This window comes from Lissotriton helveticus, chromosome 12 (assembly GCF_964261635.1).
Source record: "Lissotriton helveticus chromosome 12, aLisHel1.1, whole genome shotgun sequence".
NCBI lineage: Eukaryota > Metazoa > Chordata > Amphibia > Caudata > Salamandridae > Lissotriton > Lissotriton helveticus.
In genome coordinates this window covers 102040764-102067921 of record NC_136073.1, presented here as the reverse complement: position 1 = coordinate 102067921, position 27158 = coordinate 102040764, and the positions used below count along the sequence as shown (strand labels likewise).

At 40.1% G+C, this 27158-nt stretch overlaps 1 protein-coding gene across 1 annotated transcript in view; it reads left to right on the top strand.

The window, feature by feature from the left end:
- Nucleotides 1-26921, top strand: part of LOC144797954 (vomeronasal type-2 receptor 26-like) — a 74802-nt gene extending 47881 nt beyond the window's left edge. Inside the window, exons 4-5 of the mRNA XM_078668759.1 lie at nt 16525-16648; nt 25942-26921. Of these exons, the coding sequence (XP_078524885.1) occupies nt 16525-16648; nt 25942-26921 (1104 nt within the window). The remainder of the gene's footprint in view (nt 1-16524; nt 16649-25941) is intronic.
- Nucleotides 26922-27158: the final 237 nt, after the last annotated feature.

Here is a 27158-nt window from a genome sequence, read left to right as displayed (position 1 = left end):
AGGAACTGCCCGAAGGGCAAGTTCTGTCGTAAGCTGCGTGGATGGTTGCTCGTGAAGTGCAAGGCTTTATTCCTGTCCGTTTCTTTGCGGAAGAGAGTGGTGCTTAAACCCCCTTCATGGGGTTCCACTTTAACATCCAGAAATGTGATGGATTTGTTTGAAGCGGTGTGACTGAATTTAATGTCATTTGTCCTTGTATTTAGCCAACCAACAAAACTATTGAGATCATCATGGTTTCCTGTCCAGATTAGGAATACGTCGTCTATATATCTCATGCAGTTAGAAATATAGTCAATGTAGGGATTGTCCTTGTATACAAATGTATCCTCGTATAGTCCCATGAACAGGACGGCCAATTCAGGAGCAAAAGGACACCCCATTGCTACTCCCTTCGTCTGATAGAAGTACTCTGAATCAAATATGAAAAAGTTTTTTTTGTAAAGCAAATGATGCCAGACTTAAAATGAAATCGGTTGGAACTCGCATCGGTCTTTCCCTTGTTTCCAGAAATACTGCCAATGTTTCAAGGGCCTGATCTTGAGGGATTTGAGTATAAAGGGAGACAACGTCAAGTGTGACCAGGAGTTGTCTGTTGCCATCAAATTGTATTGTCTCTATTTTTTGTAGAAATGCTGTGGTGTCTTTTAGATGGGCTGGGATAGTTTCTATGAAAGGTTTTAGGAAAAAATCGATGTACTTGGCCACAGGTTCAATAAGGGATTCACACCCCGACACTATGGGGCGGCCCGGTGGAACGGTTTCATTTTTGTGCATTTTTGGGAGCACATAGAACACGGGCATTCTGGGATTCCGATTTTGTAAAAACGAAAGTTCTTTGGGGCCTACAAAACCTTGATCAAAGCCTTTTTGGATCATGTCAAATTGTTGATTTTGTAGCTCATTGGTTGGGTTTTTTCCAAAGCGTCTGTAACAGTTGATGTCGTCTAATTGTCGATAGACCTCTGTTTTATAACTATTAATGTCCCAGATGACCACTGCTCCTCCCTTATCCGCCTGCTTCACCACCACTGATTTATCATTCTTTAAAGAAAATAACGCATCCTTTTCCGCCTTCGAAAGATTATATTTGACGTAGTTTCGTTTTTGTTCGATTGCAGATATCCCCGATAAAACGGTGCGTTCAAACGTTAATACTTCTTTCGGAATTTTAGAACCAGCAGGGCAAAAAGTTGATTTATTCCTTAGCCCAGTTACTTCAAACTGTGGAACCTCTGTGGCTTCCATAAAAAAAGTTTTTAGACAAATTTTTCGGCAGAACTCCAATGTCTCCAACTTCATTTTAACAAAGTCGGTTGGTCTAGATCGGACAAAACTGAGACCTTTCGTTAATATTGATTTCTCTGCTGAGGTTAAAGTCCTATCAGATAAATTGAAAATGGGAAGTTGGTCTAACTTCTGTAATATTGCCGGCGGGTCCTCATCTCCCATGGTTGAACGACTCGTGTCCGACCTCTGCCCCTCTGTTGTCCTCGTCCTAAAAAAGGAGTTTGGTTTTGTTGTTGTTGTTGCTGCTGGTCTTGTTGGTTGACCTGTCTGTTCTGATATTGTCTAGTAGTATTGCCGGAATTGCTTCCCGACGAGGATGATGTATCCGAGAAAGTCAAGAATTTGCGGCGTGACCGTCCTTGATTGTCTTGAAGGAATCGCCGTGAATCAGTGCGAGTGTAAAAATCTTTATTCAAATAAGGATAAACGGACTCCAATGAAAAGTTTTTCTTGTCCAGCTCAAATTTATTGTTTATTTGGACCACCGTGAAATCTTTAAATTCCAGGATTTCCTTCTCAACTTTTTCCAACAGTGTTTTGGCATCCGTAATCAATTGATGATTTTCAATCTCTCTCTCTAAGTTTGCAATTTCATCCAGTTCTTTGACTGATATCCTATGTGCTGTCTCTATGGTAAGTACCATTAGGTCCCTGCTACATTTAGTTTCTATTCCACTGAAACCCTTTTTGTAGTCAGGGTCGTCTGTAAAAACCACTGGGATATATCGGATTTGGAGTCCTGTAGGAATCGTACCTGATCGTAAGTGTTGTAATAGAAAATGCCCGTGAAGGTCTGTCCTTATTTGTTTTTTGCGTAATCTAATGAGTTTCTCGGATTCATTTTGAGTATTGGCAGTAAGGCTTAGGGTTGCAGATGCAAAAACGGGGGGCGCTCTTATTAGATTCTGAATATGTTCCTCGCTAAAAGCAAGTGTGTCTTTCTCAGACATACCACAATGAAGTGAAACTAATCAACACACACTAATGAAGAAAGGAAAGAAAACAAAAGAAAAAAAGTAAAGTAAATTCAAAAGTGAAAACACCACGCACACTTCTCCCCAGTGGGACGAAACCTTCACCAATGGTTAAACCCTGTGGCAGCTAATCCTCTGCCCAACAGGACCTCGCGAGCAATCTGCCCGCTCTAAAGTAAGACAACTGAAAGGGTCTTGACTCACAACTCAGCAAGGCTGAGCCCAACTTAACTAATAGAACAACACATTTGCCAATACTGAGCACCTTAATTATAACCTATAAATCAAAAAAAGTTGTCATGAATATAACATGGACACTTGCTTAAAGAATTGCAACATATACTTTTAATTGCTTTGTTTTCAATGATTATTCAATTTTTACACATACTTGTTTTGTGCATGGGAATACAAACAAACTATGTACATTTATATACAACAGTTTGTAAAACAAATATCACAAAAGAAATGGCAATAGACACACACTATCAATTACACTCACTCTTGGCCAAACATTCAAACCACTGTTCAAACATACACATACAGGTCCTGGTGTCAACAATATTATGCAACAACCAAAGAATGAACCCTCGTTGTTTGGATCAATGTATAATTCTTTGTAAATTTTAAGGGAAACAAAATTTTTTGCTGTTTGAAACTCAAGTTTTTTAGCGTTACAAAAAATGTTTTAAGGTGACACAGGACCAGGTCGGTCGACGCGTTTCAAACCCCCTGATTGCCAGGGTTTTCTTCAGGACCAAACTTACTAAAAAAAGAAAAACAAAAGGTGACTTTAGGATTCTGAATATACCTAAGAGACTTATGCCACACCCTAACAATGACCTTACCCCCTCAGCCTACCTCAATTCTTGGGTCAAGGCTCAAAAACTCAGCAAAGGTCAAAAGTTGTATTCCACTCAGAGTTGAGGGAGGAGCTGAAAAGAGACACATGCAAACTTTGTTTTAGGGTCCAAACTTCCAAAATACCGGTCATACATACACACGCTGCCCACTGATTGTGTGAACTTACCGGTGTTGTGTGCCGGTATCTAATCAATATGCTTCATTTAAGTGGATCCACTATGGGAATACATTGTGTCGGGTCCCCGACTTCTTAGACTTGGATCGCTGTAAATGGACAAAGGGGGAGTGTGTTAGCACTCGTTCCAATGTTCGTCACTTGGACCAACGGGGCTGAACTCAAACGTGACCTTCTCACCGCTAATCGTCGCGGTGGGACTCCTCCTTGCACCCTCGCTCAAACTCCTGCAGTGACTCAAGGGGTGTGGGATTATCGTGTATAACTTCCTGGATGACTCACTGCGCCCTCTAGGATCTTGGGATTTGTAGTTTTTTCGTCCTATGTATCTTAGGACTCCTAATACGCCCAATGGGATCAAGGGATTTGGAGTTTTTTGCGTGTTTGACTAAATGTCAATTCCTAGGTTTGTGGACATATGGAGTCAGCACATAGGATGTCAGTCAAAGAACTGGATGAAATTGCAAACTTAGAGAGAGAGATTGAAAATAATCAATTGATTACGGATGCCAAAACACTGTTGGAAAAAGTTGAGAAGGAAATCCTGGAATTTAAAGATTTCACGGTGGTCCAAAAAAACAATAAATTTGAGCTGGACAAGAAAAACTTTTCATTGGAGTCCGTTTATCCTTATTTGAATAAAGATTTTTACACTCGCACTGATTCACGGCGATTCCTTCAAGACAATCAAGGACGGTCACTCCGCAAATTCTTGACTTTCTCGGATACATCATCCTCGTCGGGAAGCGATTCCGGCAATTCTACTAGACAATATCAGAACAGACAGGTCAACCAACAAGACCAGCAGCAACAACAACAACAAAACCAAACTCCTTTTTTAGGACGAGGACAACAGAGGGGCAGAGGTCGGACACGAGTCGTTCAACCATGGGAGATGAGGACCCGCCGGCAATATTACAGAAGTTAGACCAACTTCCCATTTTCAATTTATCTGATAGGACTTTAACCTCAGCAGAGAAATCAATATTAACGAAAGGTCTCAGTTTTGTCCCATCTAGACCAACCAACTTTGTTAAAATGAAGTTGGAGACATTGGAGTTCTGCCGAACAATTTGTCTAAAAACTTTTTTTATGGAAGCCACAGAGGTTCCACAGTTGGAAGTAACTGGGCTAAGGAATAAATCAACTTTTTGCCCTGCTGGTTCTAAAATTCCGAAAGAAGTATTAACGTTTGAACGCACCGTTTTATCGGGGATATCTGCAATCGAACAAAAACGAAACTACGTCAAATATAATCTTTCGAAGGCGGAAAAGGATGCGTTATTTTCTTTAAAGAATGATAAATCAGTGGTGGAGAAGCAGGCGGATAAGGGAGGAGCAGTGGTCATCTGGGACATTAACAGTTATAAAACAGAGGTCTATCGACAATTAGACGACATCAACTGTTACAGACGCATTGGAAAAAACCCAACCAATGAGCTACAAAATCAACTATTTGACATGATCCAAAAAGGCTTTGATCAAGGTTTTGTAGGCCCCAAAGAACTTTTGTTTTTACAAAATCGGAATCCCAGAATGCCCGTGTTCTATGTGCTCCCAAAAATGCACAAAAATGAAACCGTTCCACCGGGCCGCCCCATAGTGTCGGGGTGTGAATCCCTTATTGAACCTGTGGGCAAGTACATCGATTTTTTCCTAAAACCTTTCATAGAAACTATCCCAGCCCATCTAAAAGACACCACAGCATTTCTACAAAAAATAGAGACAATACAATTTGATGGCAACAGACAACTCCTGGTCACACTTGACGTTGTCTCCCTATATACTCAAATCCCTCAAGATCAGGCCCTTGAAACATTGGCAGTATTTCTGGAAACAAGGGAAAGACCGATGCGAGTTCCAACTGATTTCATTTTAAGTCTGGCATCATTTGCTTTACAAAAAAACTTTTTCATATTTGATTCAGAGTACTTCTATCAGACGAAGGGAGTAGCAATGGGGTGTCCTTTTGCTCCTGAATTGGCCGTCCTGTTCATGGGACTATACGAGGATAAATTTGTATACAAGGACAATCCCTACATTGACTATATTTCTAATTACATGAGATATATAGACGACGTATTCCTAATCTGGACAGGAAACCATGATGATCTCAATAGTTTTGTTGGTTGGCTAAATACAAGGACAAATGACATTAAATTCAGTCACACCGCTTCAAACAAATCCATCACATTTCTGGATGTTAAAGTGGAACCCCATGAAGGGGGTTTAAGCACCACTCTCTTCCGCAAAGAAACGGACAGGAATAAAGCCTTGCACTTCACGAGCAACCATCCACGCAGCTTACGACAGAACTTGCCCTTCGGGCAGTTCCTGAGAATTCGCAGAAATTGCACAAAGAAGGAGGATTATTTTGACCATGCTCGCCAACTAAAAGACCGTCTTCTCCAAAGAGGTTACCCTAAAAAGCTTTTAAATAATTCGCTCAAAAGAGCCTGGTGGACTCCCCGCGAAACATTATTGGAGAGGAAAACAAAACAAAAGCTTGAAAGACTGGTATGTGTTTCTACCTTCTGCCCGGCTGCAAACCAACACAGGAAACTCATAACATCAAATTGGCATCTGATTAAGGACTTACACGAGGATCTCGCAGCACCTCCTTTATTTGCCTACAAGAAAGAAAAAAGTGTGGCTAACCACATTGTGAGGGTAGCCCTCCCAATTGATAAAGCACCTACATTGAGAAGCCTATTTGGATTACCACCAACAACAGGACATCACAAATGTGGGACTTGCACATGCTGTGAAGAAACAATTGAAAACTCAGTTTTTTCTTTTGAAAACATCAGTTGGAAACACGACACTTTCACGAACTGCAAAACCAGGAATGTCGTGTATGCCATCGTATGCCCCTGTCCCATGTTATACATAGGGAAAACAACTCAGGAAGCTAGGCAGCGAATAACCCAGCACAAATCCAGAATCCGCAGAGGAGTGGAAAATGCCCCTTTAGTCAACCATTGGGCATCCAAAAATCATGAAAAATCTGACCTCAAATGGACAGTGCTATCCAAAATTGAGAGAGACCCACGGGGAGGTGATTTGGCCGCAAGACTGTGCCAGCGCGAAGCACTTCTAATAATGAAATTTAACACAGCCGTGAGAGGGTTAAACGAAATTTCAGAAATATATAAACCTGCTTCATAAGCTAACTGCAGAGATTGAGAAGTGTTCGGCGGGCACTCCCATGCCAACTGAAATCGACCACAGAAGGCGGCAAGACTTCGTCTCACAGGAACCCACAGGGTGCAATATGAACTATAAAGTCGCGTAGCACTCCATATGTCCACAAACCTAGGAACTGACATTTAGTCAAACACGCAAAAAACTCCAAATCCCTTGATCCCATTGGGCGTATTAGGAGTCCTAAGATACATAGGACGAAAAAACTACAAATCCCAAGATCCTAGAGGGTGCAGTGAGTCATCCAGGAAGTTATACACGATAATCCCACACCCCTTGAGTCACTGCAGGAGTTTGAGCGAGGGTGCAAGGAGGAGTCCCACCGCGACGATTAGCGGTAAGAAGGTCACGTTTGAGTTCAGCCTCGTTGGTCCAAGTGACGAACATTGGAACGAGTGCTAACACACTCCCTGTTTGTCCATTTACAGCGATCCAAGTCTAAGAAGTCGGGGACCCGACACAATGTATTCCCAAAGTGGATCCACTTAAATGAAACATATTGATTAGATACCGGCACACAACACCGGTAAGTTCACACAATCAGTGGGCAGCGTGTGTATGTATGACCGGTATTTTGGAAGTTTGGACCCTAAAACAAAGTTTGTATGTGTCTCTTTTCAGCTCCTCCCTCAACTCTGAGTGGAATACAACTTTTGACCTTTGCTGAGTTTTTGAGCCTTGACCCAAGAATTGAGGTAGGCTGAGGGGGTAAGGTCATTGTTAGGGTGTGGCATAAGTCTCTTAGGTATATTCAGAATCCTAAAGTCACCTTTTGTTTTTCTTTTTTTAGTAAGCTTGGTCCTGAAGAAAACCCTGGCAATCACGGGGTTTGAAACGCGTCGACCGACCTGGTCCTGTGTCACCTTAAAACATTTTTTGTGACGCTAAAAAACTTGAGTTTCAAACAGCAAAAAATGTTGTTTCCCTTAAAATTTACAAAGAATTATACATTGATCCAAACAACGAGGGTTCATTCTTTGGTTGTTGCATAATATTGTTGACACCAGGACCTGTATGTGTATGTTTGAACAGTGGTTTGAATGTTTGGCCAAGAGTGAGTGTAATTGATAGTGTGTGTCTATTGCCATTTCTTTTGTGATATTTGTTTTACAAGTTGTTGTATATAAATGTACATAGTTTGTTTGTATTCCCATGCACAAAACAAGTATGTGTAAAAATTGAATAATCATTGAAAACAAAGCAATTAAAAGTATATGTTGCAATTCTTTAAGCAAGTGTCCATGTTATATTCATGACAACTTTTTTTGATTTATAGGTTATAATTAAGGTGCTCAGTATTGGCAAATGTGTTGTTCTATTAGTTAAGTTGGGCTCAGCCTTGCTGAGTTGTGAGTCAAGACCCTTTCAGTTGTCTGTCTTAACACTGAGGACATACACATGGAATAACAAAGCTAAATCTAAACATAGCAGCTGTGTTCATCTTGCAAAGGTGTTGTAAATAGTCTATCATTATTTAAAAGTTCAAGCATACCTTTACAACCAACATTTTGGCCATCTTGAAATGATGAAACATTGATACACTGTGGACAACATCATTCCATAGTGGTCTCCTGGCTTAGAGGTAGTGGCCACATGGTGTGTTGCACACTGCAAATGATGTAAACAGAAAACAAGCAACCCCTTAGCACTTACTGGAAAGCCGGATTAAAATAAAATGAAGAGAAGCAAATAAAAGGAAAAAGGAACTTTAAAAGGAGTGAATTCAAAATTAAATAAGTGCCCAGCCAACCCCACAGCAAAGGACACTCATTTGCAGGTGAATGTACACATATAATCAAAAAAATCCATTATTTACAGGGTAACAGAACCAACGACCCTGTATGGACTAAACCATTACCCCGTGCAGTTCTCTGTCATGGATAGAAGCAGAGTTTAAATGACACTGAGATAGACCAGTGGCAGAACAGAACTGACCTAAAGTCTCTCTATGTATTTATGAGGCTATAAATGTATAAATATGGATGCATGTATTTTCTAAAAATCATTTTAAAGTTACAAGATCCTGTTACACAGCTAAAAAGAGATTCTAGCAAGAATTCCTACAGCAGAAATTGTTTCCTCTTGGGCTTGTCAGACGCAGTAGCCATCACCAAAACCGTTCACTAAAAAGGTAATCTGTGACATTTAATGTAACAAAATACCTAAGTGTGTGGGCGGGAATAAAGAGAAATAACAATCTATCATTAAATGCCAATAGATTTTAACATACTTTTCAGAATCAATAAGTCAGGCCTAATGTGTTTATCATATTATTTTTGTAATGAACAGATCAGATCGATAACAAGAGAAATATTGTTTCCTAGTGGGACAATCAGGACTATAGCTGTTATTTATGGGTTATCAGCCTAACCAACTGAGGACTACAGCACTATAACTAGCTTTTCACTCAGTAAAAACATCAGGCATATAGTTATAACATTCAATAGTATACAAAATGACAGCTGGTAAAACAAAATACTATGGGCCAGATGTAGGTAGCTAAATACCGGTTGGTAATGGCCGAAAACTGGTGAATATCCTGGTACCAACCGGTATTTAGCCCTTTCCAATGTAGGAGGCTGTAAATAAGGATTCGGTGATTTACCGATTCCTTATTTTAAGGAATCGGTAAATTAGCAAATCCTTAAAACCTATGTAGGTAGCACTTAAGTGAGTACATTTTTGCCTTAAGGATTCGTTATTTACCACCAACTACAAGTTAGTGGTAAATACTGAATACCTTTAAAAAAGCAATTATTTGCTTTTTCCAAAGTGCCATGTGACAGACATACATGCCCTTAGGGCATGTATGTATGCCACATGTGCACACATGCACAATTCAGGGGTGCAACATGGTGTCAGTGTGACACCCTGCCACCCTTAAATATGATCCCGCTATTAAAGATTCGGTATTTACCGAATCGGTAAAAGTGAATGGCTTCTCATTCATTCCTATGGGCCTCTAGGCCCATAGGAATGAATGGGAAGGTATTTCTTATTACCGAAACGGTATTACCAAATCGGTAATAAGGAATATTACAGAATCAGTAAATGTTACCAACATTTTTACCTACATCATATTTACTGATTCCTAAATACCATATTGGTAAAATTCGGTATTTAAGAATCGATACATTGAGATTACCTACAGTGGGCCCTATATCTCCTAAAATGGCCTAACAAGGATTCTGACAGTATAAATCTTCCATACCCATGGTTTCGCAGAGGGGAGAAAGCAGCATCAAAACCTTTGACAACTATTGTGCTAAGTGAGATTACATGTAACAAAAGACCTATCTGCAGGCTTGAATACAGATTGATAACAATCTACCTTCAAGTCCTTTTTGACTTTAATATCAATATGTAAGGGCATTATTGTAAACAATACAACCTATAGCTTTTATCATTGGCTTGCCACTGTAATACATGTATGCCTACTGTGTTGCTCCATAAGCCTTCCCACATGGCAACCATCAGGCATATCTTAATAAAATTATAAATATTTAAAGATAGAGTTGTCTCAATAAATATGTAATCCCTACTAATACATCCTATTAAGAATTACCATTGTGCAAATTGTCTGTCCCCATGGTTTGTTCAGGTGAGTCACCAACACCTAAAAAATGGCTTACTATAGTAATGTGTGAGATTCTATGTAACAAAAGACTTGCCTACAGGCTTTAGTCTTGTGTAATAACAACCCTCGCTTAAAACCTATTGCCCTTAACACATGTTTTTCACAGTAAGTAAGCAAGGCCTACTTGCTTTATCATAATTTTCATTACAAACATATCACACCAAAGGAGCATAACTTTTTCTAGTGAAACACTAATGGTGCAACCCTTTACCAATGGCTTGATACTATATACAATTCAGGTCTACTGAAGTATGCATAGGCTGGCAACCATCTGGCGTACTTTTATACAATTATAAATGTGTTCAAAATTGAAGCTGTCAAAACAATGTACACCCTCTCTCAATAGAGCCTGACAAGAAGCACCAAAGGCAAATTCTACTCCCACGGTTTGTCAACAGCAAACCCTTGCCTATCACTATGGTAATGTGTGAGATTACTTGGAAGCAAATACCTTTCTATGGTCTGTAACGTAATGTGATATCAATCCACTGTTGGAGCCTATTGGTTTTACCATATGTTTTTCACAATAAACAAGGCAGGACTACTACCTTTGTAATAACTTTTCATAATAAACAGGCCTGACCTATTGTTTCATGCATAGCCTTTCCCTGCACACCATTCAGGGTTAAAGCTGTTGTCATTGGCTTGTCACCATAACCAACTCAGGTCTACTGAACTGAGCGTAATCCACAGGCAACCATCAATCATATAGTCAGAAAGTTGCAAATGTAATTCAAAGTGCAGTTGGCAAAGCAAAGCACTATCACTCCTAACAAGACTTAACAAAAAATTCTCAATATGCAAAACATCTGTACTCATGGTTTGTCAGAGCGGTAAACCGACACCAAACTCGTTGCGTTCTAGGGTATTATATGAAATTTCATGTAACAAAAACGTACTGGCAGGCTCTATTTCAGGGTAAAAACAATCTACCCTTAAAAGCCTATTGACGTTAACAATATGCTTTTCAGAATCAATATGTCAGGCCTACTGCCTTTATAGTAACTTTTCACACTAAGCAATCAGGCATAAAGGCTCTATCATTGGCTTTTCACCATAATCAACCCAAGTCCATTTCAATAAGCATAAGCTTTCAAAAAGGCAACCATCTGGCTTACAGTGATAAAAGTACAATTGTATACAAAATTTTACAGTAGGAAAAATAAAATTCTATTTCTTGCCAGAGAGCCTAATAAGGAATATTGCAGTGCATATCTTTCTATTCCCACAATTTCTCCGGGGGATCACCAACACAAAAATACCCTTGCCTACTAAGTTAGTCTGTAAAATTTCATATACCAAAATACCTCCCTATAACCTTTAGAACAGCATAATAACAATCCAGACTACTACAGTAATTTGGGAAATTCCATACAACAATATAACCTTTAGTACAGTATAATAACAGTGCAGTCTACTGTGGTAATCTAGGAAATTCCATATAACAAAATACCATCTATAACCTTTAGTAGTGAAATAGCAATTTATCCTTAAAAGCCCGTTTTTAAACACATGCTTTTCATAATAAGTGTGTTGGGCTTACTATCTTTATTATAACATTTCAAAATCAACAGGTCACACCTATGAAATCTGGCATGGAACTGATGAAGCCTTCAAGAATGGCCTTACACATTACCCCACAGTGGCCTATTCAAGTGCACCTACACTGGTAACCATCATGCATACAAGATGTGGAAAATTCAGCTTACAAAATAATACACCCCCCTGTCAATAGGGCCTAACATGAATAATCACAATGAAAACCTTCAAACCTTTAAGAGTAGGTTGCCATCACCAAAACCTTTGCCTACTAAAGTAATCCCTGAGATTGCATGTAACAAAATATATGCCTATAGTCTATAACACAATGTGATAACAAGCAACTGTTAAATGCATGCTCGATTTAACATGCACTTTCCACAGTTAATAAGATAAACCAACTACCTTTGCATAATGTTCCCAAAAACAATGCCAGACCTATAGCATTGGACATAACGTTTCCAGTGGATCAAAGAGGCATATAGCATGTGACTATAGCGAACTCAGGTCAACTGTTTTGAGGGCAAGCTTTTCCACAATGCAAACATCAAACATAGGGGCCCATTATGATAATGGGCGGATCGCCAAAAACCACTGCGCACCCCTAATTCCCCCCCCGCCATATTACCATGGTGGGGGGACCCCGGCGTTTTTCCGCCGGTAGGCAATCCACCCGATTGCCTTCTGGGCGGAAAAGCAGTTTATATGGTGGCGGTGTCTAGTAGACACCGCCATCCATATTACTATGCAGGCTGGGATGTGCCTTTCCGTGGCGGGAAAGGCAGGCGGTTCTTAACATTGGGGGCCTGTAGCAGGCCCCCAGGGATTCTGGGGGTTGGGGGGTGCACATGGTACCCCCCAGCAGTTACATGCACAACATGGCTGGCACCACACGGTGCCTGCCATGTTGTGCATGGAAGTGCACAACATGTCTTCCTGGCATTGTGGCGGGCGGTGCTGACTGCATCGCCCGCCACAATGTCAGGAATGCTGGATGCGCCCGCCACAGTGGCGGGCGCATCCTAATGTCCCCCATGGGACCCCAACCCTTATGGCGGGCAGTCCCTTTTTGCGTCGGGATGGCAGCCGGACAAAGTCCGCCCGCCATCCTAATGTGCCCCATAGTCTCATAAAATTAGAAAGGTATAAAAAGTTACAGTTTGCTAAACAGACTACTGTCTCTCCTAAAATGGCTTAACTAAGAGTCACTCAGAGCACAGTTTGTCAAACTGGATGAGAATATCTACTATGATAATCTGTGAGACTCCATGTAACAGAATACCTATTGGTAAACTTTCATATGGAGTAATAACGATTCACACTTAAATACCTATCGACTTCAACATATCCCTTTCACAATAAGTATATCAGGCCTAATTCCTTCATCATAACATTTCATAATAAACATATTAGGAATATAGCCAAGATCATTGGCTTTTGCACTACAACCAAATCACTCCTGCGGTATGGAGTATAAACCTTGGTATCAGCCAAAAGGTGCAATATAAACAGCCTTTATAGTGAGAGTACATGCCTACGATCCAATCCAATCCTGTACTCAGGAAAGCCCACATGTTGGTGAATATAAGGCTCTCTCTCTCACTAGGACTGCGAAAGCTTATTTTGCTGATCACATAATATCAGGTGACAATTGCATTGTCGAGCAAGACCTAAAAATTCATGTAGATAAGTGTAGCCCTGGAATTGTACACATAAATCTGAACTCTGAAGTCTAAAGTTAATAACTGGCCTGCTCTTACCTGTGCTGCTGCCAGAGAAAAAACAAACACTATAAATGATTGAGTTATTTAAGACACTAAAAGCATTACAGTATCATATGTGCACCCTTAAAATGTCAAGATCAGGCAGTTGTATAAACAAAATGATCACATCTCCATTGTTGGCAAGCACACTTTTTGTCGAAGCACAGAACTTCTGCCCAAGTAAAGCATGTACTCCTGGATACCAACATGAGGGCAGAGCTAAAGCCCTTCTACTGGCGATTGTTCTTAAAGAAAGTTTTTAGATTAATCACATAATGTCTGGTGACGACTGCCTTGTCAAGTCAGGCCTTGAAAGAGTTCCTGGGTTAAGTGTCTAGCTGTTATTAGCTGAAGATAGAATCATTAAGTTTAATAGTGCATCTCAGTGTTTCTATCTGGGACAGCCAGCCTTGCTACTTTGAAAATAACTTTAGGGTGTTATTCACTGTAATGTTTAACATAACATTTCTGGATGTCCTACTTTTAAATAACTCACACATTGACTTATGGGTTACAAGGCCTATATAGGGGGGACTTATTAATAACTAAAAGGGAGGATTGACCTGACAAAACGATTAATTTTGACAAGTTGAATTCTAGGTTTTACTTTGCTACATTAAGGCTTCAGTGGTAGGCTTGAAGACATGTTTGCAATGGCACTATAGGTGATCGAACAATAGGTGATGCAGTCCACTAGCAGCATTCAATTAACAGGCCCTTGGTACACTTGTACAATGTACTAGGGACATAGACTACGTTGAATTTGCCAATACTGACAATATCAATTCAACTATCCTTGAACTGGGGAACACAGGCACTTTACTACTGCACAGCAATTACAGATATGGTAAAATCTGCGGATACACATTCAAAGGATTTTCAATTCCTACAATCATTGAGATGGGGAGTCCTAAATGTTGTGTGCTGCTCACAGATTCTGTTGAATGGCTACCTAAGAAACCAGTTCCAAAGCTAACCCAATTGAAATCAAAGTCTCAAAAGATGGATTTCTTAAGTCAAACTTTTACCTTAACATGGAGCACATGCAAGATTCAAATCCCAATCAGACTTTTGAAGGCATCCCACCTATGTCATTTCGCCTGTCAATAAGCCCCTTCTGAGCTCCTTGTCCATTGCAGGTTCTTGAGCAGTTCTAGGGATGCAGCACATTTATGCTTCACACAGGTGTACTCCCTCCGGTGTCACACCCATATGTGAAATCATACGAGTGCCAGTCTTTGGAGAGGGGGCTTTTACAAAGTCTTTTATTCAGTAGGATACAATTATCACTGTTATCTTGATGAAATGATTGACCAGTGATTTGCAAAATTGTTGTTAGGTGATTGATTCAGTTGTGCTCAGTTCTAAAAATCAGACTCAATTTGTAAATGGTCTGTCAGATATTGAAATGGGAATCAGACTATATATGCTTTGCATTTAATATTGTTGTTGGGAACATAGCAGCTAAGTTATGTGGGCATTGAGAGCATATGTACTTGTACTTCGACTCAAATTTAAAGAAGCATTTGTCTGAGCACTTTCGGTTCTTTGATAGACCATTTAAAGAGTGGCAGGTCTGCTAAAGCCTAAATAAATTAGGGGGTCAAAGGCATGTGTGATCCAGTGGTTGAGGATTGTGAATGCAACTTGCTTTGTAATGAATGCCTACATTGAAGGAGCTGAAGATCTCCTGTAGTTGTCCCCCCTGCAAGATTGGAAGTTTGTTTGGGGTCATAAATAGATCTCAGTAATAGCTTTGGTTGTTAGAGTTTTATCCCAAGATTCCAAGATGTTTGATAGAGAAGTGACTGGCTTCTGGGCCACAGGAGCGTATGCATTTCAGTGGCTTGAACAATGGAGAGGATGGCATTCAGGAAATTATCAGCTCAATGTCTCGCATTGAAAACATGATGGTGACGGTCTAAATATTCCAAGGTGTGCATGACTGATTTAAAAGGGCCATGATCTGGATGTTCACAACAAACATTAAAGCTGCCAAATAATATTTACAATTGGGAACAATTGATGTAATATAGTTGCAGAACAGTTCTGGGAAGTTGAATGTGAAGGGGATACTCTGCGGACTAGAAAGAGAGAGAGAGAGGATTGTGGGGATAAGCTGCTTTCTTTTATTGGTGGAAGGTAAGAAATTAAGATAAGAAATTATAGTGAGGACATGTGGAGAGAGTTTGCCCCTTCAACCCTTTTAAATTCAGATCTGAATCAAAGTCCTGTACCCATGTTGAGCTTCTTTAATAATGATGGCTACAGCATCCCCAAGCCAGGTTTAACTGATAAAGAATAGTACTGTACTTTGATCAACTGAAATGTTATGTGTGGCTATTTTTTACATAGATTCAGGGATGATGAAGAAGTATAAGAAGAGAAAAGATCAGTTTGGTTTAGGAGTAGCTATAGGTGTAGGCAAATGTGCAATAAAGAGGAGGTAAAGGGCGATGTCAAGTAGGGGAGCGATTTAACAGGGTGAAGGGGGGTAAACGAAGAGTAGAATAGTGGTGCAAGAGGTTAGGGGAAAGGGGCTGTAGACATTTCGGGCTCTGTGTAAGCAGGGGGAAAGGGAATAAGGGGCTTGGCATATACGGTAGATATACATGAGATCATATGTCTAAGCAAGGTGGCAGAATTGAGAAGGTGGCATGGAGTATATAGAGAAAAAAGGGAATATGTTAGGGAAGGGGACTCTGCTGTGTTGGCTACGAAAAGGTTGGCCAGTATGAATGAGGTGATGGTACATATACATTTTATGTTTTATGAGCATTTATTTTCAATAAATAGTTGTTTTGGCCTAACCCAACCACAATGATGTATTTCATTTGCTACATTTCCAAGTAGTAAGCTTGAGCAAATGTATATCTACCAGAAGTACTGCAAACCCCATCCGAAAGGTGGGTGATTCATACTGGCTCTGTTCAAGATGAACAATATGTGACAACATTCATTCAAATTTGTATGAACCCCTAGAAACATGGGGTATTGGTTAAATATCATTAACCTAGTGAAAGAATGCAGCTGAAAACATACATTGAAGATGTTTTAAAAAATAATTCTCATTGCCTCCTCTAGGTTCCACGCTCCATATGCAGTGAGCGCTGCACCCTGGGTTTTAGGAAAGCTCTTCAGAAAGGTCGGCCTGCCTGTTGTTTTAACTGCATCTCCTGTGCTGCTGGGGAAATTTCTAATGACACAGGTAGCACAACACCATATATTAAAAAAATTATACCTGAAACAAAAGCTGTCATATCACATGTTCAGTATTGGGAGACTTTGTAACTATTTCAATGGACATATCAATGCATTCCAGAGGGCTGTTCAAGTAACATAGCTAATACGATCTTTAGAGCATTTATATATTTATAATTTGTCTTGCTTTTAGATGGATCTGAGTGCTAACGGAGCAATCACAGGGAGGAAAAATGGTGGTTTCTGTGATATGTACCCCGAGTTAAGTGGCACATGTCTTTGAAGTCTCTCTAATGGTATTGCAGAGGCACTTCTGCATCAATAGGAAACGTTGAGACAATGTTACTGGAATATAGCTAAATATACAGCTGTATCCCATGCAGAATTATCTTTCACGTCTAGAGTCATGCTGTCGTAGGCACTGTTGGGATAGAAAGTTCAACTAAACCTTTAAAGCGACCATGAAAAAAGATGTAATTCTTTGAAAATACACATACATTTGTATTTCAAATTACCAACATTATATATATTCAGTAAAGCAATGTGAAGACAACTTTAAGGAACATCTCGTAATAGGTCAAAACACTAATGCAAAGCAATATAATAAAATAGAGGTACTTAAGAACTTCATACTCAACAAGGTCTCAGCAAAAATAGGGTTACTCTAGCTTAATTTTAATCTTGTTTTATTTTAAAGAGAGAAAGAAAGAAGCAGGTAAAAGAATAAAGAAAATGGGCAGAGATAATGATAGAGTAATGCAAGGCTGAACTACATAACTGTAATACAAATCAAGTTTTAATTAATAAAAAATAATGTTACAAACAACTCCAGCCCTGGGACCCACGCTGACCCCGCAAGGCTCATCACGGCCCTACCTGGGCTGCTCCCTCTGCTCCGGTTTTGCATTCGGTCTCCCCCCGCCACCACAGCCTGTCCATTCTTCCGTGGCTGCAGTGCGGGGGAGACTACATCTCCCAGGAGGGCATAGCGGCAGACCCGCTACACCGGACATCCGCGCCTGGAGGCGCTTGATAGGGAAGACTCTCTCCGGCAGAGCGGGCGAACTGCTCCAGCCCTGGGACCCACGCTGACCCCGCAAGGCTCATCACGGCCCTACCTGGGCTGCTCCCTCTGCTCCGGTTTTGCATTCGGTCTCCCCCGCCGCCACAGCCTGTCCATTCTTCCGTGGCTGCAGTGCGGGGGAGACTACATCTCCCAGGAGGGCATAGAGGCAGACCCGTTACACCGGACATCCGCGCCTGGAGGCGCTTGATAGGGAAGACTCTCTCCGGCAGAGCGGGCGAACTGCTCCAGCCCTGGGACCCACGCTGACCCCGCAAGGCTCATCACGGCCCTACCTGGGCTGCTCCCTCTGCTCCGGTTTTGCATTCGGTCTCCCCCCGCCGCCACAGCCTGTCCATTCTTCCGTGGCTGCAGTGCGGGGGAGACTACATCTCCCAGGAGGGCATAGCGGCAGACCCGCTACACCGGACATCCGCGCCTGGAGGCGCTTGATAGGGAAGACTCTATCCGGCAGAGCGGGCGAACTGCTCCAGCCCTGGGACCCACGCTGACCCTGCAAGGCTCATCACGGCCCTACCTGGGCTGCTCCCTCTGCTCCGGTTTTGCATTCGGTCTCCCCCCGCCGCCACAGCCTGTCCATTCTTCCGTGGCTGCAGTGCGGGGGAGACTACATCTCCCAGGAGGGCATAGCGGCAGACCCGCTTCACCGGACATCCGCGCCTGGAGGCGCTTGATAGGGAAGACTCTCTCCCGCGTCGCGGGACGTGCGCGGGACTGCGCCGGGCTAAGCCCGGGCAAAGGGCGGGCCCTCTGTGGCCCTCCGAGGCCTGAGGAGGACGGGACGGGCCACCCCACTTCGTTCTACCACAGAGGGAGGTATCGTGCCTTAAGAGTATTATTTGTTATTTTGGTTGGCTTTTCTCTAAACTATTACAAACACGATGTCCATATGGGAGGAACTTAACGCCCTGTGCGGTACAAAGTACGCCCCTGATCTCATAACCTCCCCATCTGTGGATTCTTTTTGTCTTAAAGCAAATGGCCCCGCTGATAAAGCTCACAACCAAGTAAATGCCGCCCCCCTGGGTTCTTACAATAGATGGAAGCATGACATCGAAACTAACTTTGGGAACAATACAAGTACACAAATACTGTACAATGTTATACCATCACTTGCTAACCCAATAGCATTTATCGAGGATTCGGCCGCGGACAAACCTGAGGACCCTCTTTTGTCTCTCAATACGACTTTATTGGCCAAAATCGAGCAACTGCTGGTTGCTACCATCTCTCCCTTGGTCACAAAAATGAATGATTTAGGGGAAAGGCTGACCAATATTGAGTCAGTAATAAGAAAGCACTCGCTTCCAGCTACCATTATGGCCACATACGTCTGTCCTAACCCTATCACCCCCCCCGAAATGTATAAATCGGGTAATGAGGCCACCCAAATACAGCCATCACGCACACCTATTCTAAAAGGCCCCAAAGTATCTGTCAAACCTGCTCCAAAAACCCACAGAGTGGCTAGATCCGCCTTGGCAAGAATGCCACATATTAACCTGCTCCCTGAGGCCGCCCCGTATGTGTCTGTCCTCTCTGGGGTCCCTGCCCTCACCCAGGGAACACGCGAATCCCAGCAGGATTTGCTAAACAAGGCCACCTATTGGCTAAAAAAGAATAGACCGTTGCCGCCGGGGCTAGAGGGGGGGCATCTTGAGTGTCAGGAGGGTGGGATGGTTAGGGACGCTGCCCAAATGCATTGCTGGGGATCTGGTACTAATTAAATTTAAAAACACCGATGTTGTCCCCTTTTTACGAGCTTGTACCCCCAATGAAAGACAAGGCACAATTCGCGTTTGGGATCTGTATGATTTTTACCCGAGCTCCCCGCACATTACATAGGACAAATACTTAGAGTTTTTTAATGGTAACTGAATCTTGCACTATAATTGTTGAATGATGGTTTTTTACTGTGTTTACTGTGTTTACTGTGTTTATTGTGTCTATGAAATGAAATGTCTATGGTGTTCTTTTGTTATTATTTCTGTATTGTCAATGCTTTCATGATTTTTAATTTAAAAATCGAATAAAGCTTATTATTATTATTATTATTATTAATGTTACAAACAATCAACATTAATTGTAAATGCTGATGTAAATACTGAAATACAAAGTAATCAGAAAACTTTATAGGGGTTTATGAACTTACATGCTAACAAAATGTTTTGCAATGCTACGAACCACAATAAATCTGCCACTGAATAAGTAGTATGATGTCAAGGGGGACTTTGATTAAATGACCCTTTTTGAATGGTCACCCCAATTTTTTCCTGTATATTATAGCTGATTTTTAGATTCTGCACACCGGGACACTGCTGTCCAGTGCCCAGTGTATGTTCTCTGACTGATAAACACATAGAAATTGTCTAATCCCTCACTGGCTTATTTAACGTGAAAATCCAGAGTATATAGTGTGGAAATATACCAGTGGCATCAAAAGTTAAATGTCACATGCGGACTGCAGCATGTATTGTGCCATCCACTATTGTGACAAGCTAGGAAAATATTTAAACAGCTATTTTTAATAGTTATGAAAACTCCAATTCAATGGTGAAGTTAGATTTTTATAAATATTAAGAAAAATACTATTTTAGAATCTTACAGATTACTGGCCAGAAGTGTCAGAAGGCTTATTAGGATATGCATCTTCCAACTCACAGCCTATTCTTAAACCATGGATTAGGTGAGAAAAGGGAAAAAAGTACCTCCCAGGTGCAAACAAAAGGCTAACCTGAACCCCCAAAGATGACTCCTCTGAACTCCATAGATTATTGAGAGTGGTGCTGTGTCTATACTGTTGACACCAGACACAAGGACCTACAGTAAAAGTAGGTAGACAAGCCCCATGCAACCTTTAGTCCATTGGTCAGAGAGGAGTGTTTGTAAAATGTCCCAAATTGACAGGCTGGTAAACCTTACAGAGCTGGACCGTCACCCAGCCTTCTTCAGACTAATGCTGGATTGGTGAAAGGATACCAGGCGACTAAACGGGAAGCGTTTGGCATCTATGAACTGTGAGAAAGACCTGAGTAGGTTGCAACCACTTCCACTGAAGAGGACATTTCAGTGAATAATCCCAGTTGATCAGGAACTGGAACTTGACTGAACTTTGCTGTTGGTCTTTGCCTGTCAACATGAGAGTCTCTAAGTGATTGCCCTGAAGTATAAAGGACCATAGAAGTGCACTCTTGTAGTTGTTTGGCACCAGTAGATATTTTGGAACTTTTGAAAAGCTTTTCCTCCAGAGCTTCAAGGTGACTGATCGTGAAAATAATCCAATCAGTGGTTCCATGATGTCATGTGCAGAGCAGAGCTATCCCTCAGTAAAAAGACCCTTTTCAGATTAGGACTTAGAAACTTTTTCAAACTACCCTACTTCCAGGCCCTATTGGGGATAATTTACTTGGTGTATTTGGTGTGCGGTCCATTGCTGTTAGCATCAAATTGCACCTACGTCCCAGTCTGCTACAACCCTTGACTACCAATAGCTTTGTGCTTCTTAATGCTTTTTTTCATTTTCATTTTATATATCACATTGTCCTCTATTTTTATGAACTTAAATGGGATTCTGCTGTCATGTTTTATTCAACTGTTTAAGTTTTATTGATACATCTAGATGTTTTACACATTTTACTTGAGATAAGACTGTCAGCTCTGTGCCACAGCTTCAAGGGGTTGAGCTTGGATTTACATCTTTGAAACCATTGATCGAACCTAACAAGATAATGACTTCATTACTTGTGATGGACTCCCAGCCACCTCAACTATCAAACCACTTTACCACCGGGACCATATACAATATATTTTAATTCATATATTTAAGGAAGTAATATGCACTCTCTCTAATCCATAGAATTGGCAGATAGAGTTCCCCATGCAATACAAAGTAATATAATTGCATCTTTCCAGTTACTGGTAATTCATTGCAACGTAAAACCTAGTAACAAATCAAGCAATATCCCGACCAAACTCTTGTGATAAATGTCTCAAGAAACTGTTTGAAAACATTAAAGGTATCTGAACCAGGAGAATTTCATTAATTTTATGAAATACCTTCTACAGTATATACTAAAAGACATTCAAAAAGCATATGAGCAAGCAATGCATTAGTCGTTGTACAAGCCAATTAGCAGAATTTTACAATTTCATTTTGAGCAGCTTATCTCAGGGAGACATTTACCATCATTTCCCAGATATTTCAGGGGAACATGTGGCACTGCTTCAATTGAAATCGAAAGAGTGGAAATATTTACAGATATGGAACATTTTTGCTCTTTTCTGCTACTGCCACACTTTGTGCTATTAAGCGCTAATGGAGGTACCCTTGCACCGCAGTGCAATGGTGCCTGCCTTCCGGACAGAGTGTTTTGCACAGGTAGGGGCTTATTCCTCTTTCTATGTGTTATGCAGAATGCAGTGCACATGAAAAGAGGGAATAGCAAGGAGTATTAAATATATTTCTCATTGTTAGGCTTGTCGAGTAGGCACACTATTTTAAGGCATACTCAGGTTTACAAGGCCTTATAAATCTGATTTTGCATCGGAATACATGGGTGGATACATTGGAATGCCCATGCTCCGCCCATTTAACAGCTACCCGATCCAAAGTAACGCAAAACAGCATTATGCACTGTCTTGCATTACTTTGTATTTAATAAACCATACAAAGCAATGCAAAGTGGCCTTTCATGGCTTAGTAAATGCCAAAATAGATTTCGCATTGCGCCTTTGCCACAAAGTGATGCATCCCTGATGCATATGCATGGTAAATCTGGGTCTCAATCTGAAAATTTCTTTATGACTAAATCTGCCCCAGATTTGCTATGAGTTTGTGACAAGGTTACATCACTTTTGTGGCACAGCCCCAACGGAAAGTACTTTTTGGCGTTTTCTAAGCCATGCAGGGCCACTTTGTCCTAAATATAGAGCATTTCTGCTCTCGCCCTTTCACATATCACAGTGCAGCAAGCTCCCTTGCTGTGTCGTGTCGCATCAAATTATGTGAAATGTGCCATTCTGTTCCAATCCCGAATTTATTTATGAATGTGTAACTCATTTTCCCACAAGACCTCAATTTTGGGTTCATTTCCACTCTTATCTACATATTTTACAGGTTTGTAAGTAAAGTATGATCTAGAGACAACATCACAGTGGAGAAAAAGCTGGCTGAAATCAACCAATCATGTTGCACCAAAAAGTAAATTGGTATTTATATCTTAAATTTTTAAATAAAAAAAAGTATTCTTATCAACAAGTTGATCGACTCACTTAATACTCTTTTATCTCTCCTAGATTTAATTACGCATGTTATTATTACTCTGAATTCTGCTTTTGTACCAAATTAGCAAATCTAGAAAGTGTTGCTAGTCAGAAAATATTTTAAATCAAAATAAAAAAAAACATTTTTAGGATAGTACCTGCATTCCTAAACAATGGAGAAAAAATCTAACCGGGTATTAAAGTCATAAATAATAGCCCCTTTATTAAAAAAATAACTTCCTTCTCAATACCAACCCATATAGAATGATTGCAGTTTGTGACGATGCTAAATTATAGGTAGGCAAATCTGTCAAATTAACTGTTCGATTTACTATTTTTAGGTCTGGCCAAAGTCATTGTAGGATTTTTATTATTGCTCAAAAGTCTTGAACAAATATTTTGAAGAATTTGAAGCATGATTTAGAAATATTGAGAGACAGATGTAATAAATTTAGGGGCAATACCATGTTATTTAAAAGCTGTAAATATATATAACCATCATGTCCTAATAAAAGCTTTTTCAGCACCCTAATCTAGAACCTCTATTGGTTGTTTCAAATTGATACATTTAATTAAACTGTTTAAAAATGATCTGCAATTGCCAGTGATAAGCCTCCCCACAAACACTTTAAAAAGATTTTTTATCATGCTCATCTTAAAAAGATCATTAATGATGATTTAGACTGGGTATGTAATATAAATGATCGAGAGTTTAAATAGTATTTAATTTCTTAGAGAATTCTCTTACTGCATTGTTTCCTCTTAGAAATAAAATGAATAATTAAATCCCTAGAAGCAGCCTTAAATGCTTACCACATGACTGGAAAAGCAGACTCAGCCTCTTGGTCAAAAGTAAAACAATTGAGTGGCAAATTGTTCAAATTCTGGAAAAAAGCATATAAGGAGCCTAGTTTAAAATCTTCTGTGCCAATTCTTATTGAGTGGCAAATTAAAATCTGAAATCACTTCTGCATGATCTAAAATTGATACAGCCTCTATTTCTGAATTATGCAAAAGAGTATATATGTTGTCAGAGACACACATGCAGTCAATAATTGAATGTGAGACACATTTGGTTGAGAAAAGGGTATATTTGTGAATATTAGGATTGTATACGTATCTGCTAGAGCATTTTGCGAAATACTTCTTCTGAAGTGTTTCTGCACTCTACTTGGTACAAACCCAATATTGAGCCTCTAGCTTGCAAGGGAGAGCATATCTGATTACAATCTCCTCCCTTAATTCTATTATGTTTAGAATATTCAGCAACTCTATACCAATATCTTCCCAAAAATCAACACTGTAACAGTTAGAGCCTTATACATTAAAGACACACAGCAAGATGTCATTAATGTTACACAAATTAATCTACCTTCAATATCAAGATTTCTTTTTTTCAAGTATTCTTTTTCCTTTCCAGCCACAAGGAGCGCAGAAATCATACCTTTTGAAATTATTTAAAGTTTCACAACCTCTCTTGTAATTACCATCTTAGTTCAATCCATCCCACCCCTCCCTTTCCCCATTGGAATGTTCTGCACACAACTGTTCATGCAAATGATCTACAGCTGACTGGAACTTGTGATGGTAAATGATGCTAATTAAAGACTGCATATTAATTGCTCAGCATCATCTCTTTTTGACTCTGACAATGATTTGGCTGTGTGGGGACAGCTACACCATCACCACCAACTAATGCTCTCTTATCTATTAAGTTCTTCTTGTGTAAGGAAGATTATTCAATTTCAGCTGAGATGTATGTGCTGAGACTCCTTAATGTTTCAGTGGATTACACATACCCTTAATTCTTCTGGAAATAAAAATTAACTGTGATATTTAAAAGAATACATGTATTTAGAACCTCCAAACCATGAGAAATATAAATCAAATTCCACTTCAGACAGAAATAATAACAATGAAAAAAGAACATAGGAAAAAAAAGTATCAGAAACCAGAAGAAATAGCATAGAAAAACAAACAATAAGCAGGAAAAGGCAACTAAGTAAGTAACAAAACAGAACTGACTGCTCAAACAATTCTCACAAGCAATATTGAAAATGAAAAAACATCCATGAACATCAAAAATTGGAGGAATTACATTCCACCTCAATTTCCTTCAGGGGCAAAAATCAAAACATCTACAAAAATAGAGATTGAAAAAAATATGAAGATTTTGACTGAGATAACAAACTTGTGGAGAGAAGAAAATGTCATGTTGTAACGTCATGTTACTGGTATGTATTGAGTGCACATTTAACAGTCGCTTTCTTGGTGCTAGGGTGATAGGAACTGATGAAGGTCCTGGAGGAGCTTTCAGTCATATACTTGTCTGGTTAGCCACGTGTATAGCATTTGCTCAAATTTCATACAGCTGGGAGCTGTTTTAGTCTCAAGGGCAAAGGAGGTCCAGCTGCAGGAGGCAATGACTAAAAATATGGAATCAACCATTTCTTTTATTTTTGAACTTGAGTATTGTCAAGTAGTTCATATGAGCGGTTGTACAGTTCATTGATGGGGGTACTTTTGAATTCGGGCTGTGATGAAGGCAGAGCTTTTCACGTTAAGGGTTTCAAAGATAGTCCTTTGTTCCATCAGAAGTCAGAGGAGCTGTGCAAACACAAAAAATGTCCAGAGATATGTGAGCAAAGGTGACACTCAAGTTATTTCATAAAACAGTTGAATTTTATTGTTCCAATGAATTTGTCTTGAAATGGTTGAATTAAGTAAGACATCACCTTAGTTCTGACTGAGCCGTGGCAAAGACACAATTAGGACTGTTGCTCCTGAGATATGAGAGCAAAATTAGGTTTTCAGTTGCCTAATTTAAATTTTTTCTAAATGTAGAGTCTCCAATCATTTGTTTATCTGCCTAGAACATTTGTACTGGTTTTGTTTGCCTGCCTTGAAATGATAACATTTTCAGTTTTACACAACTCTTTTTTTATCTCTTTCAGATTCCAGCAATTGTTGGAGTTGTCCAAATGACAAGTGGCCCAATGTAGAGCGAAGTGAATGTGTCCTGAAGAGAATTGAATATCTTTCCTACTGGGAGCCTCTAGGGTCCATTCTGGCTGCTTCTGGAATATTTTGCTCTATGACTACAATTACCACTTTATGTCTTTTCATCAAATATCAAGATACTCCAGTTGTAAAAGCAAATAATCGAAAGGTGACCTATATTTTCCTGGGTGCCCTCGGTGTGAGTTTTCTTTGCCCTATTTTCTTCATTGGACAACCTCAGCCATTAACTTGTTTACTCAGACAGCCTTCCTTTGGGATCATATTTGCCATTTGTGTCTCTTGCATATTGGCTAAAACCATCATGGTGGTCATCGCCTTTAATGCCACAAAGCCAGGCAGTAACATGAGAAAGTGGCTAGGTCCTCAGGTCCCAATGGCCACTGTCTCCCTTTGCACACTTAGTCAAGTCCTCATCTGTACCATGTGGCTGCTTGTCTGTCCTCCGTACCCAGAGAAGAACATGCAACTCAGGGTTGGGATCATCATCATGCAGTGCAATGAATGTTCAAAGGCTGCCCTGTGGTGCATGCTGGGTTACATGGGATTTCTGGCATGTGTTAGCTTCTTGGTAGCTTTCCTGGCACGAAAGTTGCCCAGCAGCTTTAATGAAGCCAAGTGGATTACATTCAGCATGCTCATCTTCCTTAGTGTATGGCTGTCTTTCATTCCAGGATATCTGAGCACTCAGGGGAAATACATGGTAGCAGTGGAGGTCTTTGGGATTATTTCTTCCAGTGCTGGATTATTCACCTGCATATGTTTGCCAAAATGTTTCATTATTTTGTTGAGACCTGCTTTGAATACGAAAGAACATTTACTTGGGAAAAGTAATATGCTGAAATCTGAACAGAAAACAGAACATATGTCAATGAGAACAGGGAATATGGTCACTATTACTCATTCTTCATTGTAGTATAACTGATGAACATATATATATATATATATATATATATATATATATATATATATATATATATATATATATATATATATATATATATATATATATATATATATATATATATATATATATATATATATATATGCAGAGAAAGCCCTTCCAGACGAAAGGACCAAAGGACACAGCAGGGGTACCAGGTAACCTTTTAATTCGCGCAGGTTTACAGCATAATGCATTTCGGCGTTTATA